The 17,949-nt window shown below is 55.0% G+C and overlaps 7 protein-coding genes across 7 annotated transcripts; 1 reads left to right on the plus strand and 6 right to left on the minus strand.

Annotated features, from left to right (window-relative positions):
• Positions 1 to 2,422: 2,422 nt before the first annotated feature.
• Positions 2,423 to 3,842, minus strand: JN550_003457 (uncharacterized protein; the record flags this gene model as incomplete). Its single annotated transcript, XM_049314863.1, has 2 exons — positions 2,423 to 3,684; positions 3,752 to 3,842. The coding sequence occupies 2 exons, from the start codon at positions 3,840 to 3,842 to the stop codon at positions 2,423 to 2,425; spliced, it is 1,353 nt and encodes a 450-aa protein (XP_049174648.1).
• A 738-nt stretch (positions 3,843 to 4,580) lies between these two features.
• On the minus strand, positions 4,581 to 6,734 carry JN550_003458 (uncharacterized protein; the record flags this gene model as incomplete). Its single annotated transcript, XM_049314864.1, has 1 exon — positions 4,581 to 6,734. One exon carries the CDS (start codon positions 6,732 to 6,734, stop codon positions 4,581 to 4,583), a length of 2,154 nt encoding a protein of 717 aa, XP_049174649.1.
• A 1,243-nt stretch (positions 6,735 to 7,977) lies between these two features.
• Positions 7,978 to 8,599, minus strand: JN550_003459 (uncharacterized protein; the record flags this gene model as incomplete). The annotated part of the gene is made up of 3 exons (XM_049314865.1): positions 7,978 to 8,034; positions 8,095 to 8,176; positions 8,244 to 8,599. The coding sequence occupies 3 exons, from the start codon at positions 8,597 to 8,599 to the stop codon at positions 7,978 to 7,980; spliced, it is 495 nt and encodes a 164-aa protein (XP_049174650.1).
• Positions 8,600 to 8,927: 328 nt separating this feature from the next.
• JN550_003460 (uncharacterized protein) lies at positions 8,928 to 10,151 on the minus strand (the record flags this gene model as incomplete). Its single annotated transcript, XM_049314866.1, has 7 exons — positions 8,928 to 8,958; positions 9,016 to 9,146; positions 9,196 to 9,252; positions 9,317 to 9,855; positions 9,910 to 9,933; positions 9,985 to 10,054; positions 10,104 to 10,151. The coding sequence occupies 7 exons, from the start codon at positions 10,149 to 10,151 to the stop codon at positions 8,928 to 8,930; spliced, it is 900 nt and encodes a 299-aa protein (XP_049174651.1).
• Positions 10,152 to 11,551: 1,400 nt separating this feature from the next.
• On the plus strand, positions 11,552 to 12,193 carry JN550_003461 (uncharacterized protein; the record flags this gene model as incomplete). Its single annotated transcript, XM_049314867.1, has 1 exon — positions 11,552 to 12,193. One exon carries the CDS (start codon positions 11,552 to 11,554, stop codon positions 12,191 to 12,193), a length of 642 nt encoding a protein of 213 aa, XP_049174652.1.
• Positions 12,194 to 12,457: 264 nt separating this feature from the next.
• JN550_003462 (uncharacterized protein) lies at positions 12,458 to 13,766 on the minus strand (the record flags this gene model as incomplete). Its single annotated transcript, XM_049314868.1, has 3 exons — positions 12,458 to 13,264; positions 13,324 to 13,464; positions 13,524 to 13,766. 3 exons carry the CDS (start codon positions 13,764 to 13,766, stop codon positions 12,458 to 12,460), a joined length of 1,191 nt encoding a protein of 396 aa, XP_049174653.1.
• Positions 13,767 to 14,418: 652 nt separating this feature from the next.
• Positions 14,419 to 17,610, minus strand: JN550_003463 (uncharacterized protein; the record flags this gene model as incomplete). Its single annotated transcript, XM_049314870.1, has 3 exons — positions 14,419 to 15,448; positions 15,503 to 17,008; positions 17,165 to 17,610. 3 exons carry the CDS (start codon positions 17,608 to 17,610, stop codon positions 14,419 to 14,421), a joined length of 2,982 nt encoding a protein of 993 aa, XP_049174654.1.
• Positions 17,611 to 17,949: the final 339 nt, after the last annotated feature.

Consider the following 17,949-nt stretch of genomic DNA (forward strand, 5'->3'; position numbering starts at 1 on the left):
TATCCTTGCTCTTGCCCTTTGCCGTGTCCTTGTCCGTGTCCTTGCCCTTGATCAGCTCATTGAGCAACTTGAACATCTTCAAGACGACGGGCTGGTGTTCGTCGGTCCCAAAGTGGCGTCTAGCCGCCTCGAGAAGACTCATACGCAAGCCCGGTCGCACGCTCTTCACCCCAGTCTCCCACTGGACGAGCTCGCCGAAGCCCGCCAGCAGCATGTGGTTCGCCATCTCGCCCTGCTCCCCGTCGCACTTCTTGACGATCTGGGGGAAGAGGATCCAGGTGCCGTGGCGCAGGATGCACTCCTCGCACGTCGTGATGCGCTCGGCGAAGTTGGGGTCGTGCTGCAGGTGCGGCTTGGTGCGGATCCGGCCCGAGCTGACCGACGTGATCATGAGGTAGAGGCCGGCGAGGTCGGCGATCGGCAGGCCCTGGAGGTAGGCGATCTGGCTGTCTCGGGCGCGCACGTTCTGGAACGGGTCTCGCACGCGGAGATGGTCCGGCAGGATTATCGCCAGGTTCCACCTGCCCTCCAGTATCTGGCGGTACGACTTCTCCGGCATGTGCGCGTCCGCGAGGTTGGCGGCGATGTCCGCGATGCGGTCGCAGTGGTACATCGACTTCTTGAGAATGCTGACGAAGCGGTTCTGCTGGCGCGGTGTCAGGGGATCGAGACCCGGAGGACCAGCAAAGTCGATAAAGCCGCTCTCGAGAATGGCCTCGATACGAGACTCGCGCAACTCCAGCTCAGCAATGGACGAGAAACTACCGGCAGGACGAGCATAACGCACAAGCCCTTGCGAAGAGAGCAAGTTGCCAATGGGCGGGAGGGCGAACTGCTTAGCAAGGGTTTTGCAGATGGACTGCTCGTGCGACTTGATGATGGCATAGATGCTCTTGCGAGATGTCAGAATACCATCTTGGAACGTCGCGAGCGTCGCTTGAAATCTTCCTTACCTTGTTCGTTGCCATGAAGTTCAAGGTCGTCGCGATATCCATGTGCTCCGCCAAGTCTATAGCAAGCTCCACCGGGAGCTCGGAGATAGCCATGTGGACTGAATATGCCCTAGTAGACGGCGTGGTGCATGCAAATAATCTGTTTCTGCGATGTCGATGCTGAGTAGCAATGCTCCTGTGAGTAATCCCGCAACTTGCTTCGGGTTCTCGTCCTCGACGATCGGTTGTGGGTGAAATGGAGTTGTCGAAGTTGTGAGAGCGAACCTTGATGGCAGGCTGCACTTGGCGGGTTTTGTTCTCCCCCGAGTCCATCAAGGTAGTAAGTTCTACACGCGCTTGCATTGTTTGCTCATGGCGCATGACGCACAAAGATGCGATGGGATCGAGCCTCCCGTGATGCAAACCCACATGGGTAATGTTCCGGAATCGACGGGTGGTGGAAGGCGCACTTCAGATGAATGATCCGGACCATAGAAGACTTGGTGCCTAGGCCGGCGATGTGACAAGACTAGAACAAGGCATCGCCTGTTGTACTACGACGAAACTGTTACAAGATCTTGCTAGTATTTCCTGTTGCTATGCCGGCGGTAGTCGGCGCATCGTCTACCGGATCATGTCGCAAGGTCCTATCATCCCCCGCCAAGACAGGACAGCGGTCTTGAGTTCAACCCCTGGCATGCTTAAACGCGCAAGTCAATGTCAATATCCCAAAAGTTATACAGCATGCCATATTTGCGTTCGCTGCCTAGCGATAAGAACACGCAAGAGTCATCGCCAGTTCTGCATCGCCGTCCGGACAAGCAGAATCGACGCAACGGACAAAGAGGGGCAAGTGACTCGGAAGAGTTCCCCGCGATCTCGCCCGAAACGGTGGGGCTGAATCCGGATCCGGCAACAAAGGTCTGCCGGCGCCATGCCGTTTTGCTCCGGTCGCTACCTATCGCACGCACCCATTGTTCAACCTACCCAGTCAACGGGGCTGGGACAAGTGAATACATGGTAATGAATACTAGGTACCCAGGTACCTAGATAGGTATCAGCGATCATGGTTAGATTGGATTCGGGTGTGGGCCATATTCACTTACTCTGAATGCCGTGATTCACTTCCCAATTTTTCCCAATCGCCCTGCAGGCACCATATTTTCCGTAGTGTCTCCATTGGTCACATCTGTATCAGTAAATTTTGTGCTTGTCGTATAAGCGAGAAGTCCAATTTGTCTTAATTACAAAAACTGACCGCCAAGTGGCCAAATGCTATGCCGACTCTCAAACCGCAGCCCCAGTCCATCGGGGTGAATAACAATGGGGTATCTCATCTCATGTCTCATCAAATCGCTTCTACAAAACGCTCGAACCATACCGTAGCGCTCATAGCCCAAAGAGTGTTGTAACGAACAACCCCAATCAACCGCCCGACTCAGGATTTACATTCCAATACGAGGATCCAAGCGTAGGGGCAGTGCTTGGTCCTAGTTCCCGGTGTACAGCTCCATCAACCCGGCCTTCATCTTCCTTCTCGCATCCGCGTCGAGCTTCCTCTTGTTCTCCAGATCTGCGACCCGCATCTGCAGCTGCGCGATTCGTGCATCGGCGTTCTTGACCGCCTTCCGGCTGGCATCCCTCCCGAGCTCGATGCCTTTCGCCTTTGCTGCGTACTTCTCCAGCGCCATCTTCACCTGCCGTAACACCTTCTCGTCAACAGCTTGACCTTTCAGCAACTCCATGATCTCCCCAGTGATATTTCCAAGAGAGGCGCCTGGTGTCCCAGGCGTGTTTGGAGATGAGGAAGGCATGGCAGCGTCCTGTGATGACGACGGCGTAGACGGGACACCTACATTGGCGTACCCTCCGGAATCGTCTACGCGTTGTCGCTTGTGGGTGCCAATGTTGGCCGGTGTCTCAGAGTCTGCGAACAATACGCGCCTGACCGGCTTGTCCGTGAGCGACGGTGTCGGCATCCCGGCCGCAATGTCAGTCGATCTGCGCGCCGCCGGCGTTGTGAATGCATGCCTCGTGCGCTCGCGACCCTGACTAGAGGAATCCGTGATAGCGGCTAGCTGCCGCTCCTCATCGGAGTCCGTCTCCCCAAACAAATCATCGTTATCCTCGCCAAAGATGGGTCGCTTTCGCTTCGAGCCCATCGCTGCTGATGGCGTCTGGTCCTGTGCGGTTGGCGTCTTACCAGGCAGGCTTGCAGCTTTGCTCGCCGACTCCGCAATCATGTTCACCCCCTCGTCATCTGTATCGAGATCGCTCTCGTTAAAGTCGTGGTCCAGCGTTCGCGAGCTCGCGGTAGTCTTACTGCCGCTCGCAGCCGTACCCTGCTGCAGGGTTCTGCTGCTCTGTGCTGTGTCACCAGTGCCAGCACTGGTGCCGCCGCCGATTTGTTTCTCCAGCTCCGCAATGGGCGTGACATCGGTTCGATGTGTCCAGTGCCGCGGCCCTTCTTCGCGAGGGGTTACGCTGGCGCTCAGTGTTGTCTGTACGAGCTTCTTTGGGGTCCGAAGGCTGCCGGCTTGGGTACCGCCGGGTTCGGTGGTCGAGTTGCCGAGTACGGCACCCTCCTCGCGTTGGCGCGCATTTTCTGCCCAAAGAAAGAAGCCGCAGTTCTGGGGCTCGCCCGTCTTGCCCTTTGTCTTGTCGACCTGGCAGGTGTAGAACCAGCGGCCCTTGTTTTTGGTCTTCTTCTTGACCTGGAATTGGATCGCGGGCAGGCGGGGTTGGCAATTGCCTGTAAACAAGCTGGGTGAGTTTGCGGCCGATGCACAGAAACGGACACAAAGAAAAGCGTAACATACAGTACCATTGACCGTTGGTGAAGAGCCCGTCCAGTGGCTGCTTGGTCGGGCTGTCCGACGTCCCGAACGTGGTGGTCTTCCTTCGAGGCATGGTGAAGCTGCCGCGGGGAGCAGATCGTGAGATCGTCTCAGCCCAAGCTTCGCATCGAGTGTTGTGCGCAGATGGTCGCCCGAGAGGGTATCCGAGGCGCAGATGTTTTTGATTATTCTGGTGCGCACCGGACAGCGGCGGTCGATGTTCTGCAATTCGGCTGCGTATCGTGTAACCGTGGAAACAAAGGAATGATCGCAGGGTTGCATGGCACGACGTTCCCAACGGGCGGCCACTCTAAACTGTGGGGGGTCCGTCGGGTGGTTGGGAGGCTGTGGGGACTCGCTTATTTTAGAGACGGGAGCTGCCGTCCCCCCACCCAGCCATAGATACGACCCTGCGCATACCTACTGCCTACGGTAACATGTGTGTGTGTGTATAAGTACAGCAAGTGGAATGCTCTCAGGTCCGAGTTATCTCTTACACAATGACTCGGAGCTATCACAACGCATTCTCTATGTTCAGTCTACAGAATCTATGTCTAGGTCTTCACAAAGTCACCAAGGGATCGAAGATGACACACGAGCATTGACAAATCTTGCATTCCTTCTGTCTATATCAGTAAAGTTCGGCCAGCTCCTGCCACGATGACCAACGATATATCGTGGGTGCTAGTCCCTCACTGCTTAGAAAGAAGCCTACGTCCGCGTTGGGGTATATTCTAAACGCTCAGATGTACCGTACTTGTACACAAACAATCAAATAAAATCCAGGATTGGCCCGTCCCCCCTCGATAGCTTAGACTTCGTACCAATAGTCATCGTCCAGCCCCTCTCTGCTGGGCACTACACCTGCTCCCGCCGGCGGACCGCTGTAGGCGGCCTCCATCCGTACGTTCAAGAGCCTGATCTTGAGGCCGTAGTCTCCCACCAGTGAGACGAGCTTGTTAGACTCGGCAGTGATCGGCTTCTGATCCAGAAGCATCAACAGGCCGTCAAGCCATTCCGACGCGACACTGTGGTTTAGGGGATACAGCGTGAGTACTGGCTGCTCCTTGCCATCCCCGCCTGGCTTTGCCGCCTCCTCAGGGCTTGTGAAGCTGAAAATAGTGATCTTGGTGGTGGATTTGGAGTTGGTGTTGACGGCTCCCTGAGACTTGCTCGATTCGCTCCTCGCATCCTCATTGGCAACCGACACGTTCGACACGACGGAACTGACCTTGCTCAAGTCGATCTTTTCATTCAGCGAATCCAAACCTGGCTCCTGTGCCGTCCGCAACGCAAAGTCGGCGTAGTGTAGGTAGCGACGATTGTGCGAGAGTTTTACGTACCGCCACAGGGTTCCATTCGTGTTCCGCCGGTTATTGGGGTGGCTATTGCCTTGGCTCTCCTTACGTGGCGCTGGTTTCGAAAACCACGCACCTCGGAGCAGGCACCGAATCCGTTGTTCCTTGACAAAAGAGAGGGACTCTTGTCTCAGGTCATCTCGCACCTGGTAGAGATGCTGCCCCCAGTTGTCCTCGAAAGACAGCTCGAGAAGGTCCATTTGCAGGTCGCGCAGCCGACCACAATCGTATTCGGCAAGGTCCTCCTCGACTTCGACGACGTCTTTCATGCGGCCCGCGTGCCCAATGACCTGATCCACTAGTATGCGCACGAGTTCTGCGGCTTTATCAAAGTCGCTTTGCTCAGCACCCGTAGCTTTCCACAGTCGGAAGAAGGAGGCCAGCGCCGCAGTATGTAGCCTCGACCATTGGAGCAGAAGGGGGCGGTATAGCTTGTCCTGCTGCTTCCCGTCCGATAGCTGGTAGCCTCTCAGATCTTCCATCTCGGTCTTGTCACACTCGAACTGATCGTACAATATCAATGTTACAGCCAAGCTGGCGCGTGCAACCGGGCATCGCTGTGCCATGGGCCTCGAAGACTGCTCCAGGAGTAGCTTCTGGAAGCCATCTTCGTTCTTCCGGACAAAATCCGTCAAGTCCATCATGCCAAGGAACCCAGCTTCCTGAAATTCAGCAGCCGGGCTCTCGGTCTCAAATCCTAACCTCCTCCACTTCTCAGGGTTGTGCTTCTTGCTTCCTTTCCTGCCAACAGACTGCCCGTCCTCTGACTTTTCAACGCCGTTGGCGTGGTCCCGGCTCGGTGCACTTGCAAGATGCAATCCCTTCAGTGCCCTCCGATGTTCTGGCCGTTCGAGGTCTACGTGCACCTCTCTCCATTTCCGGAGCAGCAGCTTGGTCAGGCTTTGGAACTCAAGCAGCGGGTGGGCGAGATCCTGCAACGCCGAGCTTTGCATCAGGTTGTACACGGCCTTGATCAAGCCCAGGTCCTGCAGGCGCTTGATGAACTTGGGCCACTCTTCTCCAGCGGTGCTGGCCTTGCCATTGGCGGCGGCCGGGTCGGCTGACACGGCATCTCTAATGAGGGCGTTGATGAGCATGAGTGCGTTGGCGCAGAGTGCATGATCTGCCGACTGCAGCTGTTGTATTACCAGATCGAAGAACTGAGGGTACACAGCGACGGCTGGCTTCAGCGCCCGGAAACCGAAAGTACCGGGTACGCGATTCTGACCGCGTGGCGTCGACTGCGAGTGGCTCACGAGCGCAACCAGTATCGACATGGCACCTCGCAGGATATTGACCAGGGGGTTTGTCACTATCAGCTCGACGACGCGCTCGACAAGGTCGCCAGCGGTTGGGCCCTCGAATATGTCCCAGCCCATATCCACCTCGAGGAGCCTCGTCAGACTCTGCAGCGAGTAGGCAAGCGTATTGCCGCCGGTGCCCATGATGAGCCGGCGCAAAATAATCAGGCCGCCGGAGGAGATGAAGACGTCGGCGAAGGCGGGGTCGTTGATGGATGACTGCAGTTTGAAGACGGCCATCTTGCGCGCTGCGTCCTCGTCGCTAGCGAGGCGCGACAGCAGCGCCGGGATGTCTGCCTGGTCCATGGTTGCTACTCGATTTGTGGACTGTCGGCGCGGACGCCGGTGAGATGGTGCGCCGTGTCGTGAGGCTGCGTATCGGGGGGGCTTCCGCAAACGCGCGTATAACTTGCTACAACGCGCTCGTGTCAAGGTCGTATCTTCATAATGCGTGACTCCGTGGACTTGGGCTCCGGTACGTTACCCGATCCAGACGTCGTCGGGAGCACAGATGCTCTTGTCGACCAGCAATGCTTGGAGGGGAGAGGGGAAAAAATGCTGTACGTCCCCAAGTCTGGCAGCCGCGAGAAGTCGCTGTGCCTGGGCCTTTGCGACAGGGGCCCGACCGCTGGGCAACTGGGGGTTCCAGGGGGTGCACGGACAAAACTGGTGAAGATCGACTTTGGACTTATTTCCCCAGTTCGCTCCACTGCGCATGCACCGTTCGGTGTCTCGGTCTCCTGGGCCTGCTTGGGAATTCTTCTCACAGAAATTAAACTCTCGAGTCTATTGCTCATGTCGCAAAGAGTTGTTTTCCGGCCCAAGCTCTTCACGCGTCGGATTGACGTGAGAGTCAATTTTCTTGACAACCAACGGCCTTTAGTGCTCGGTCCCTCTGGTCGAAAACCGTTGCGCACCAGAAGTCCCAGAAAAGGGGGCACACGCGCAGGCCGCTAGAGCCCTTCTAGATAAGTAGACTCGATTCCTCGGTAGCTGTGAATTTGGGGTGCATGGACTCACTCCAACGCCTGCACAAGCGGAAGCCAGAGCGGTTCCGTCTTTAGGTTCCTACGTCTACAGTCAGTGGCGGAGCAAGTACCGACACGCGACCTCTCAGTTCGTAGATCGGGGACCTCGAGAGGTTTCCATTAACCATAAAGCTGCATATAGGTGCGGCGAGTATTCGAAACTCTTTATGAGAAGGCGGAAAGAATCTCAAAAGGGGAATTCAAGTTCATTTGTTTTTGAGAACGGCATATTGTTGCTCGGTATTGTATAAGTTTATATATATGGTGACTGCAATCCGCCACCATACGCAAGGATCCCACTGTCCTTTTGCACATGGTTCTCATCAGCACATTTACTTGTTCTCGATCATGTCATGATGCATCACAGAATGGACTCTTGAAGCTGGCTTCTCATTGTCTATATATCCAGTACTATGATAAGTACTGGATTTTTCTATAGAAAGGAAGATGATGGAGCAGATACTGCCATGGTGATGCCGGAACTAGGGAACACTGGAAACTCCCTATACTCACGGGGCCAATCACATGGCACGTTGCACAGGAGGCAAGGCTTCCGGCCCAAAGGACAATGGCAACAGCTAATTACTTCAGGTCAGCACTGACGGGTCCCAATGTTTGGTGACCACCAATGGACGAACCTCTTCCAATTGGAGCACAACGTAGTCGTCGTTCTTGTCGAACATGAGGATGGGGATATGGAGGTCGCAGAATTCGCGTATACTGCAAGGCGTATATTAGATGCGTTGACTACTCACCAATCGGCCAATCAGCTTCGTATTGCACTTACAACTGCCGGCACATCCCACAAGGGCTGGCCGGGGGGGCTATATCAGTGGCGACCGCCACCGCTCGGAACTTCTTATGCCCCTCCGTGACCGCCTTGCCGAAGGCCACGCGCTCCGCGCATGTGCCCACGGGGTAGGCGGCATTCTCAACGTTGGCGCCGCTGATATAGGTGCCGTCCGCGGAGAGGATCGTAGCGCCGACCCGGAACTGGCTGTAAGGGCAATAGGCCGTCGCCTTGGCTGCTACACTTCCCTTGCGGAGCTCTAAGAATTCCTCCTTACTGAGGCCGTACTTCTGGCACGTTGCCTCCACATCCGCCACGTTGGAACTCGAGTAGCTTGGGACCGAGGCTGGCATCTTGGGGAATCTGTATTGGTGAAGATCAAGGAGAGGTGCAAAATATGGCAAGCTGGTGGGATGGGACGCGCTCCAATTATCTTGGACTCTATCGACGGATGCGGGGCGGTAGCGTGGGTTGGAATGCGCCGCTATCCTATCACTGGAGGGGTCATGCAGCCCACCGAGAGTAATCTGCATGGACCCACGATACAACATTGCTTTTTGCACTATTACAATGCCCAAAGTATCGTGCAGAACAAGAGCACCTCAACAGAACATCCTTGATTTGAATACTCAAGACTAATTTGCTGTTTCCAATGTCCTCTCAATCCACCAGGCAAGGCTATCAGATAGGAACGAGGAGCGGGTTCATGACGCTGAAGAAAGTATTGTCAGAAGTGGCTTGTGGCTTCCGGAAACCGTCGGTTACTTACGAGGCGCCACCATCAACTATCATATTCGCTCCCGTGACATAAGAGGAGAAGCCAGAGGCAAGAAAGCCCGCTACGCGTGCAACCTCCTGCGTAGTCCCAGCTCTCTCCAACCCAATCGTCGTCTTCTGGACCTGAAACATGTGAGCGCAGAGCCGAAGGTGCCCGGGACGGCAAGCTTACTTCTGGTCTCTGAAGGCTAGCCGGGGGAAACTGTGAGGTCATGCCTCGCATGTCGAACTGCACAGGGTGTCGATCGTCAGCAGGAGGCTACCTTGTGTGATTTTGTTGGAATCGACATTACCCCTTCAAGATCAACACCGACATCGATCTGACCCGGCGATATACAATTGATGCGTACCCCCGTTCCCTTCAAAGTCGCAACACCGGCCTTGACAACGCCCAGGGCGGCGTGGCTTGCGAGCGTATAGCATGGGCCCCAGCACCCTCCCTGGATCGATGCCACGCTGCTGATGACGATGATCGAACCATACTTCTGGCTCTTGGGCGCAGCATTGGGATACGAACCCTTCTCAGTCAGTTTCGCCATTGCCGCAGGCGCGTACTTGAGTGCGAAGAAGGGTGCCATTGAATGGGCCTCGAAGCATTTCTGAAGATCGTTCGGGGTGGTTGCCTCGATAGACGGGGGACCCAGGAGTCCCGAGGAGCAAACCCAGACGTCCAGCCTCCCAAAGTTGTTGAGGACCTCATCTATCAGGACCAGCGTTTCGTCCTCTCGCGCAACGTTGAACGGGAACGGAATCACTTTGCTGTTTGGATACTCCTTACCAACGTCCTCGGCCAATTTGCTAAAAGAATTGGCCGCATTAGGCTTATCACAAGCTATGTCTTGTCAGTCCATGGTCCTATTTCCCTACTGTTCGTCATGATGCTCACCGTAGATCGATGCAGCACCGTGGGCTACACGACTGTTAACCTGCAGCCGCTGCGAACCAGTAAGTATTCACAGACCTGCGAGCTCACGGACTATAGCCTGGCCAACAGGCTGGGCTGCTCCTGTCACGACACATACGAATCCATACTAGGTTGTGTTAGTCTCTGACACAAAGATCTAGGGGAGCGTGCCTCACAAGCTTGCCGTCCGCTCGATACGGGCTGAAATCCTCGGTCGTGTCCATTGTAGATCGTAGATGGTTCCGCCTAAGTCGTTCCAAGTGCCAGTAAGTCGTTGTTACTAGGTGAGAAGCAATGAGCACAAAATCATGGCATCGTGTACTCTAGAGGGATCACACGCAGTAACGGAGCCTCAGGGGCCCGAAGCTATCAGAATAGGCCCTCGAATTTACTATTTCCGATGAGCCCAACAATGTCTTCCCATAACCAATCACATTTCGCGTAATTGTGTGCAACTCGCTGCTATCGCTATGGATGGCGCGACGCTATCAGACCTGCAGGTGGTGCTTTTCCGAGGGGCTCGCCCAACCGACGAATTCAATTGATAAGAGAAGCCACAGCTACTATGTTGCAAACCTGCGCTCGCAGACTTGAGGGGCCAGCACCGGAACAGAACAGGCGTTTCCATTGATTATAGAGGGACGTATCTTTTGAATTGAACAGTCTCTATGTAGGTGCTGCGTTCGTCGTTGCTCGCAGGCTGAGGGCCGAGACTCGACATGACTGTTCTCTACCCAAGGTAGCGTCACTCGGGAGTCTCCGCGGGGCACACTAGGAGAATACCCCGCGAAACTCAGGCGACGTCATATTTCAGTGGCTCCAAATGCCCACTGTGCGGTCCATAAACACAACTGCAGCCAAAGATTTTCACCTTGTCCACTCCAGATTATATTAGAATCGTTCCGTTTTTATTTTATTTTAAAAAGAACGACAGACATTTGTGTTGGCTTCAACTTCATGCCCGGTGCTAAGGTGACTAATTCCCCAAGATTACTTGCAGCAATATTTCTGGGTGGCAGGACCCCGAAGTAGAAGCAAATGTATCCAACGCAGAAGGAGTTCAACGAGATTCAAAACGATGGAGATTTATGCAAATATTTGAAAACTCAACTCTCGTTTGTTCATCTTATTTAGATTGACCGTCTTGTCTCTGTTTCTTTGACGAGCGATGATAACACGCTGTAGTGGGTGGTCCACCAGACAATGATTCGTGCAAGCCCACGATGTCCGGACTATGCCGCTCGTCAAGTCCGCTGAAGACGTTGGCAGGTCACGATCGGCCCACCGCTGACGTTCGATTCTTTGAGATTACTTAAGAATGCCGTTAGGAAGTATATTGTGCAGTGGTCTGGTGGAGGATGGCTCTGAAACTTGGACATGCAGGCCCTGCGAAACAAGTATTTCGGGAGGCCGTGACGTCACACTCAGATCCGGCCCCGTATCCGAGCATCCTTATACAGCCTCAGTCTCAGCTCTGCGCTTGCGGGTTAGTTCCCGTACGCTGCTACTGTTATTATAATAGTCTGATGCTTGCGAGTGTAACGGGTTTTGAAGATCAATTTCCCCTGCTACACGAATTGCCCGGTCGCTTCTTCAAGTCGCTTGTCCCAAGACAGAATTCACAATGCCTCACCCGTTCAGCCCCGAGGACTTCCCCATCGACGAGGACCGCGAGTTCAACCCGACCAAGACCTTTTACCTGAAGGGCACGATACACTTCAAGAACGATGCCTCGATCTTGGACCTGACGGGCAAGATCCGCCGGCACTTCGACGACTTCTCCAACCCCTTCATGCAGAGCGTGGAAAAGGTGGTCGACAAGATGAAGGACGAGCAGCCCAAGTACTCGTTTGCGAGCAGCGGCAACATGATGCGCACCCTCAAGACCATGAAGAACAGCAAGGGCGACAAGGTCTGCGACCTCAACATGACCTTTGTCTCGTTCGACAACTCGAGCGTGCGCTTCCCGTCCGGCAGCGAGCACTGCCGGCACGAGATCGAGCTGGCGCCCGTCGGCGACGGCAAGACCGAGAAGCACGAGTGCTTCATCCGCCACAGCATCCCGTACTTCTGGGACATGACCAACGGCCAGTACGGAACCCTGTACAAGTGCATCAACCAGAAGCAGGTCGAGATCGGCATGGTGACTGGGTTCGGCTTCAAGAAGGATGCGGTAATGGTGCTCGACGGCGACGAGTTGGACGAGGTTGTGGCTCTGTCGACATGTGTCATGCTCCTCAACGGCCGGGACGCCATTGATTACTAAATGTAGACGCCTACGAATGTATGATTATATGAGGGTTTTGGGGGCCGGCGTTTCGAAGCATTAATTACTTGTATTAGGATCTTATGAATTGGATGCATTCTACCTTGAAACTTGCGAAACCCATCTCTATGGCTAAAACGTGAAATGTGTATATCTGGTGCGAGATACTCTATACCGTTCTTCAAACTCCATCGCAAATCCTCAAATCTATACGGCCAAGAAATCACCAGGCAGGTCTCAGAATGGAATTTGAGGGCCCTATGTCTACATTCCCCAAAATTCATATATAGCCTCCAGCGCCTCTCTGGAGTTGGTGAAGGGGAAATTGTGGCCGCCGGGCACGATCCGCCAAAACACGTTCTCTTTGCCCCCGACTAGGGGAAGCGCGTCCTCGGCATAGTCGTGCTTCTGGATCAGCTCGTCGGTGCGTCCGAGGATGATCGCAGTGGTGCCGGGTCGCCGCTTCGCCAGCTCGCGCCAGTGCTCGTGCTGGCCCATCAGAGGCGCAAAGCGGATGGTACTCATGAACGCAGGGACGAAACCCTCGTGCCCGTCGAGCATCCAATGCACGTAGGCCGCGATCTTGGCCTCGATCGGGCTGACGGGCGCCTCCGCCGTGCCGTTGCCGGACGGGTCAACGGCCTCCTGCACGGCAGCGTCGACGAACCCCTCCTTCCTCTCGCCAAGGACCGCATCCTCGGCGACACTCATGCGGCGCCGGGACACGGCGTTGCCGATGGGCGTGCGCAGGCGCCGCTTGGTGAGGGTCTCGAGCAGGCGCTCGGGAACCACGCCCGAGGTGAAGACGAGGCGGCTGGCGCGGCCGATGTTCTCGGGGCGGATCAGGCCTGCGGGCGCCAGCAGCACGAGCGACGCGACCATGTGGGGGAAGGCGGCGGCGAAGTTGACGGCAATGCCGCCGCCGAGCGAGTAGCCTACGATGCTGATGGCGTCGGTGCCGGTCCAGGACAGGGGCGAGGACGCAAGTACGAGCAAGATCTGCGCGGTGAAGAGGCGCGTGTCAAAGGGGAGATCCCCGATGCCGTCGCTGTAGCCACGACCGAAGAGATCCTGGTTCTGTCTCAGTATGCTGCTGGAACACTGGCGTTCGCAACCCGGGGTATACGCACGTAAAGCATCACTCTGCAGCCCTTTGCTGCGAGGCCATGGGCGATATCCGAGAGGGTCATGCACGACGTGGAAATGCCGTGCAAGAAGAGCACCTTTCTCCCATCCTCAGGACCAAACTCGTAAACTCGGGTGTTGCCATACTGCTCTTAGCATCAGTGAATGATTCCTCAAGGGAGTAGACCAGCTGTAATTTCCATACCGGAGTCACCACATCTCTTGCACCTGGGAAGTGGTCGGGTTGGTAAGGCACCTGGGCCAACTCTTCGCGAGATAGCTTTGGAATCGTGGTCGTGAGTGGGCCGGCGATGATGGGCTTGCGCTGCGGGTAGAGCGTCCAGCGAGCCAGCCACCACAATGTGATCGTAGTTGCGATGGTCGTTGCGATGACGGCCGTGGATTGCGAGTCCGAGGGTTTACGACAAAGATCCGACATGGAGTCCATGGCACAGGCCGACAGTCCCTTGATTGCCGGGGCGGTCTTGAAGATTCAGAACGTATTCACCGGTTGCCCTCGCCGCCTATGCCTGTTCTGCTGAGCGAGGAGTGGATATGTAGATACACCCGACCTTTCTGGTGAATCAATTCCTATGTCATTCCAGTTGGGTTTCCACCATGCGCTGCCTGTTGGCACCTGGAATTTGGAGTCCAATGTTCGTGGGTCATATCGCGTGGTTGGCGAGCGAGACACCACCAGTGCTGCCCCACGTGGCCGGAGCGCCAGCGTGCAACACTGCACCAACTGACGCAGCCATCGCCAGACATGAAGCCAGAGGAAAACCAGCATCGACCATGGACGTTGCGCGCTGAAGCGTTTGGTATCTATTGAGCATACTCAAGTGAACGATGATTGCGCAAGACCTTGCGATACCCGAATACAACGTAACATGCACCGTGGAGATGAAAGGGTTCCAAGAAAGCTTCCTCGGATGTCGGCATCAAAAGCACTTAGTACACACGTAGGAATTGGATGGTATATTGACCAGGTTTGACCGGTCTTCAAGACTAGTACTTTTCTATTCCCCTTTAACTCCTTTATTCGCGAAGAATCCCAAATCCGAAGAGCACGATCAGCTCACCATCACGCGTGTCAAGTCTTAGCTCAGCCCAACTGCCCAGGCGGCACCGCCGAGCTGTTTGACAAGATTGCAGATGTTCTCGACGATAGGAGGCGGAACATCGCCTTTAACAAAGTTGCTTCTGAAGATGCCTTCCACAATGTTCATACAGGCCCTCGGGTCATCGAGAGGCTCTATTCGGTGGTCGTCCTTGGTCCGAATACCGGGACGCCCATGCCCAAAACCAATGAAACGCTGGACCTGGTTCGAATCCGACGTGTCAACGAGCACCATATCCTGATGCTCGTTTGGTGTCGCCTGGTGCCTAGTTGCCTTGATGACCACACCATATGCCCACAGTGCTAATGCTGCGTGATGTACTCCCACGGCATAGAAATCCTTCAGGTGGCCGTGGGGGAACAACTTGGCCTGTCGGAGGATTTGGCCAGCATGCCAGACCACCTGTCTCGCCTCCGTGTTTTCGGACCACTGTTGAAGAACCGGATATACCCGTCGAGCTTGTTCCTCCCCTTCCTTGCCAGCAAACAATTGCAGATCATCCATCGAAACATGCAGGTTCATCAATAACAAGTTCAGGAGGAGACTCTCCTGAGCGGATAAAGAGGCGTGCCAGTCTGACGTTACAAGTTGGAAATCCTGAAGCGACCTACAGAGGTCCTGGTGTCTGGAGTTAAGTATCAGATGTGGTCCGGCCTGGTAGCCACTCCCGAAGGAGTTTGACTGATGGACCGCACAAAGGTGTCGCCACTCCAGGATCAAGGTCCAGAAGCAATGCAAGTAGATGGATATTGCAAACTGGGCGTCGAGCCGCTGGTAATTCGTGGTCAACAAATTGATATCGCGCATTATATCGGGCAAAGATGGTGGTCTCTTGGTATAGCCCGCCGACCTAGTCAGAAAATGGCGTTTCCATTCTAAGGCACTCCTAGCAAACCACAGGTCTTTTGAGTCTGGAAGTGGCAACGTGAGCTCGGAATATGAGATAGTCGGTGGCGCCAACGTGGTTATTGACGTTTCTGCATCGCGCAGGTAACAGTGGAAGATCAATCTAACTATGTTGTTAGCTGATGCGTGGGTAGGGAAGTCAATTGTGGCACCTCACCTCTTCCAGCTTTCCTGTTCATGCCACCGGCGCCATTTATCCTCGAGAACTTCGCCTTCGTCTGTAGGTTCAACCGTGATTTGCTGATATGACGATCGTTGAAATTTCCCCCGATATCGCATCATTGTAATGGGGATTAATAAATGACATTCGGATATTTCCATCTTGCGTCGACTGCCGCTCCAAAGTCCAACATCCTGTATGAGTACTAATGTCTGGACCAGGCCAAGGTTACCAGTTCTAGTGTTATTCTCTTCGAATCTGTTCGGTATGGCTATCCGCATGGCCTCCTGTATGGCAAAGCCAAACTTTCTAAGCGTAGCCACAGGAGTCAAAACGCCACCAGCTGCCGCGACTATCCCCAACCACTCGGGCCATTGGCTATTTAGAGCAAGGGTTCCCACATGTATCCAGCTGCTAACAGTGCATAAGTGAGCTGCCAGGTATATGTGAGTTAACGTGTCCATAACGTCAGCACTTGGGAACGACGAGGCAATACGAAGCCTCATCGCATCCGTCTTCATAGTTTGGAGCACGACACTGAGGACCTTGTCTCTACTTGACGAATCCAGTTTATCTTTGATGACACGATCCACCTGTCTTTGTGTTTCCTGAAGACGTTGGCTGGTCGTATCACGCTGCGAAATAGGTAGGTTCCCATACTCTGTGTAGACCGAATCCCGATCGATTGGGATCCACCGCCATGGCGAGTTTGTCCATATTTTGACAAGATTCTTCCTCATCTGTGACATGTCGACGGTTGGATCGTCCGTTTGGGGTGTGACTGCTTGGGTCACTGTTTGCGTATTGTTTGTCTCATCAAGGTTCCAGTGATCCAGCAAGCCAAAGTCGATATCCGTAAGCTCGTAGTTTGTGTCATCGCAGAAATCAAGAACAGAAAGACCCTGGACCACATCAGGCCGCGCTGGATCGACTGATTGATCGTACAAGACATCCCGCAAGAAATCGGTGAAAGGCATCTTGGCCATATCGACCATATTACCTTGGGCATATGGGTTGGCAAAAACCTGTAGTTGGTTCGTCTGGTCTGCCATTGCCTCGGGCGTTGGCACCTGGCCTGTTTCGGGCTTCACCGAAACGCTCCCAGTATTCATTGGAATTATTCCTAACGGTTGGCCAGGATTTGCATCTTGTTGATTCAGATAGCTGGGTGACCCTGATTCAACTGTTCCCGAGTGTGCATTTGTGGATAGATGAAGCAGGTGCAGGGCGGCTGCTGAGCCAGCCTCGGCTGCGTTATACTCGCAGGTCAAGTTACGGTTGCGGCATCGCGTACACGGCTTGTTTTCCTCGCATTTGACCCGGGCTGTTGCGCAAGCCTTACAGGCATGCGACACGCGCCCGGCATTGGGTGCTGTATCAGTGCGCCTGCGCTTCTTTGATGGGTCGTTGTCGTTGTCATGATTCGCAGCATGACGTTTGAGTAGATCGGCCCGAGCAAATGCCTTGCCGCATACCTGGCAGAAGAAACGTTTCCCAAGGGTGCTATGGAGGTTTCGAGGTCAGCGAGGAGTACTCGTCGCCATGCAGTAGGAAACATCCACATCTCAAGCCCTGCCGTCCAGCTAAAGTATCTACATGCACGATACAGAAACGAACAGCGGAACGGGTACGAGCACGTTGCTATTTGTGAATACTGACTGTGTTTGAATATGTCGAGCGAGGTGCTCGGGGCGCGAATAACGCCGCTGGCAGTCAGCGCATTGGTACAAGCTCTGCGTGAGACTATGACTACGTCCTGCTGAAGCCTGAGGGGGGAGACCACCTTGCTGAACAGTTGACGCTTGTACAGCAGTGGTCAACGGAGGAGGTTGCGGGACCGAGGGAGACGGTAGCAGTGGGGGTGGCGGCACTGGACTGTAGGAGTCCGGTATGTGACCGCTGAAGGTGAGCTGCTGCTGCTGCTGTTGTTGTTGATGGCGGTGGTGGTGGTGGTGGTGCTGCTGCTGCTGAGGCTGGGCAGGTGGAGCATTGGACACAGCTGGAGGTGTCGTTATCGTGAAGCTGGCGTCTGGTCCGGTGGGTGATCGGTGGGCTTCCGGACCGGCAGTTGCATGGAGCAAGTGACTCAGGGAGTTGGCCGACATCATTGGACTCTCCGGCGACCCTGTCCCCAGCCGAGCGGGACCATGCCCAGCCACTGTAGTTAGACCAAGACCGACACTGGCGCCGTGGGCTGGCACGGGTCCTGGATTCGTTTGGGATTCAGGATGAACCCGAAGTGGGTGGGTGAGGCTTCGCGGAAGGGGAAATGTGGAAAGCAAACACGAAGGTTTTCGGGGTGGCAGGGGGCTGTTCTTTTGCTGCTGGGGACGCGACGCTCGGCGACGTCTAGTTAGCACGGTTGCAGCGGCCTGTGTCCAATTGCGTCTGGCTGCATGTGATGTGGTCCGCAGCCGTCGTCGACGGTGACGTCCCGAATGACC

The sequence above is a fragment of the Neoarthrinium moseri genome (genome assembly GCF_022829205.1).
Source record: "Neoarthrinium moseri strain CBS 164.80 chromosome Unknown scaffold8_Wmoseri_CBS_16480, whole genome shotgun sequence".
In the NCBI taxonomy this organism is placed as follows: domain Eukaryota; kingdom Fungi; phylum Ascomycota; class Sordariomycetes; order Amphisphaeriales; family Apiosporaceae; genus Neoarthrinium; species Neoarthrinium moseri.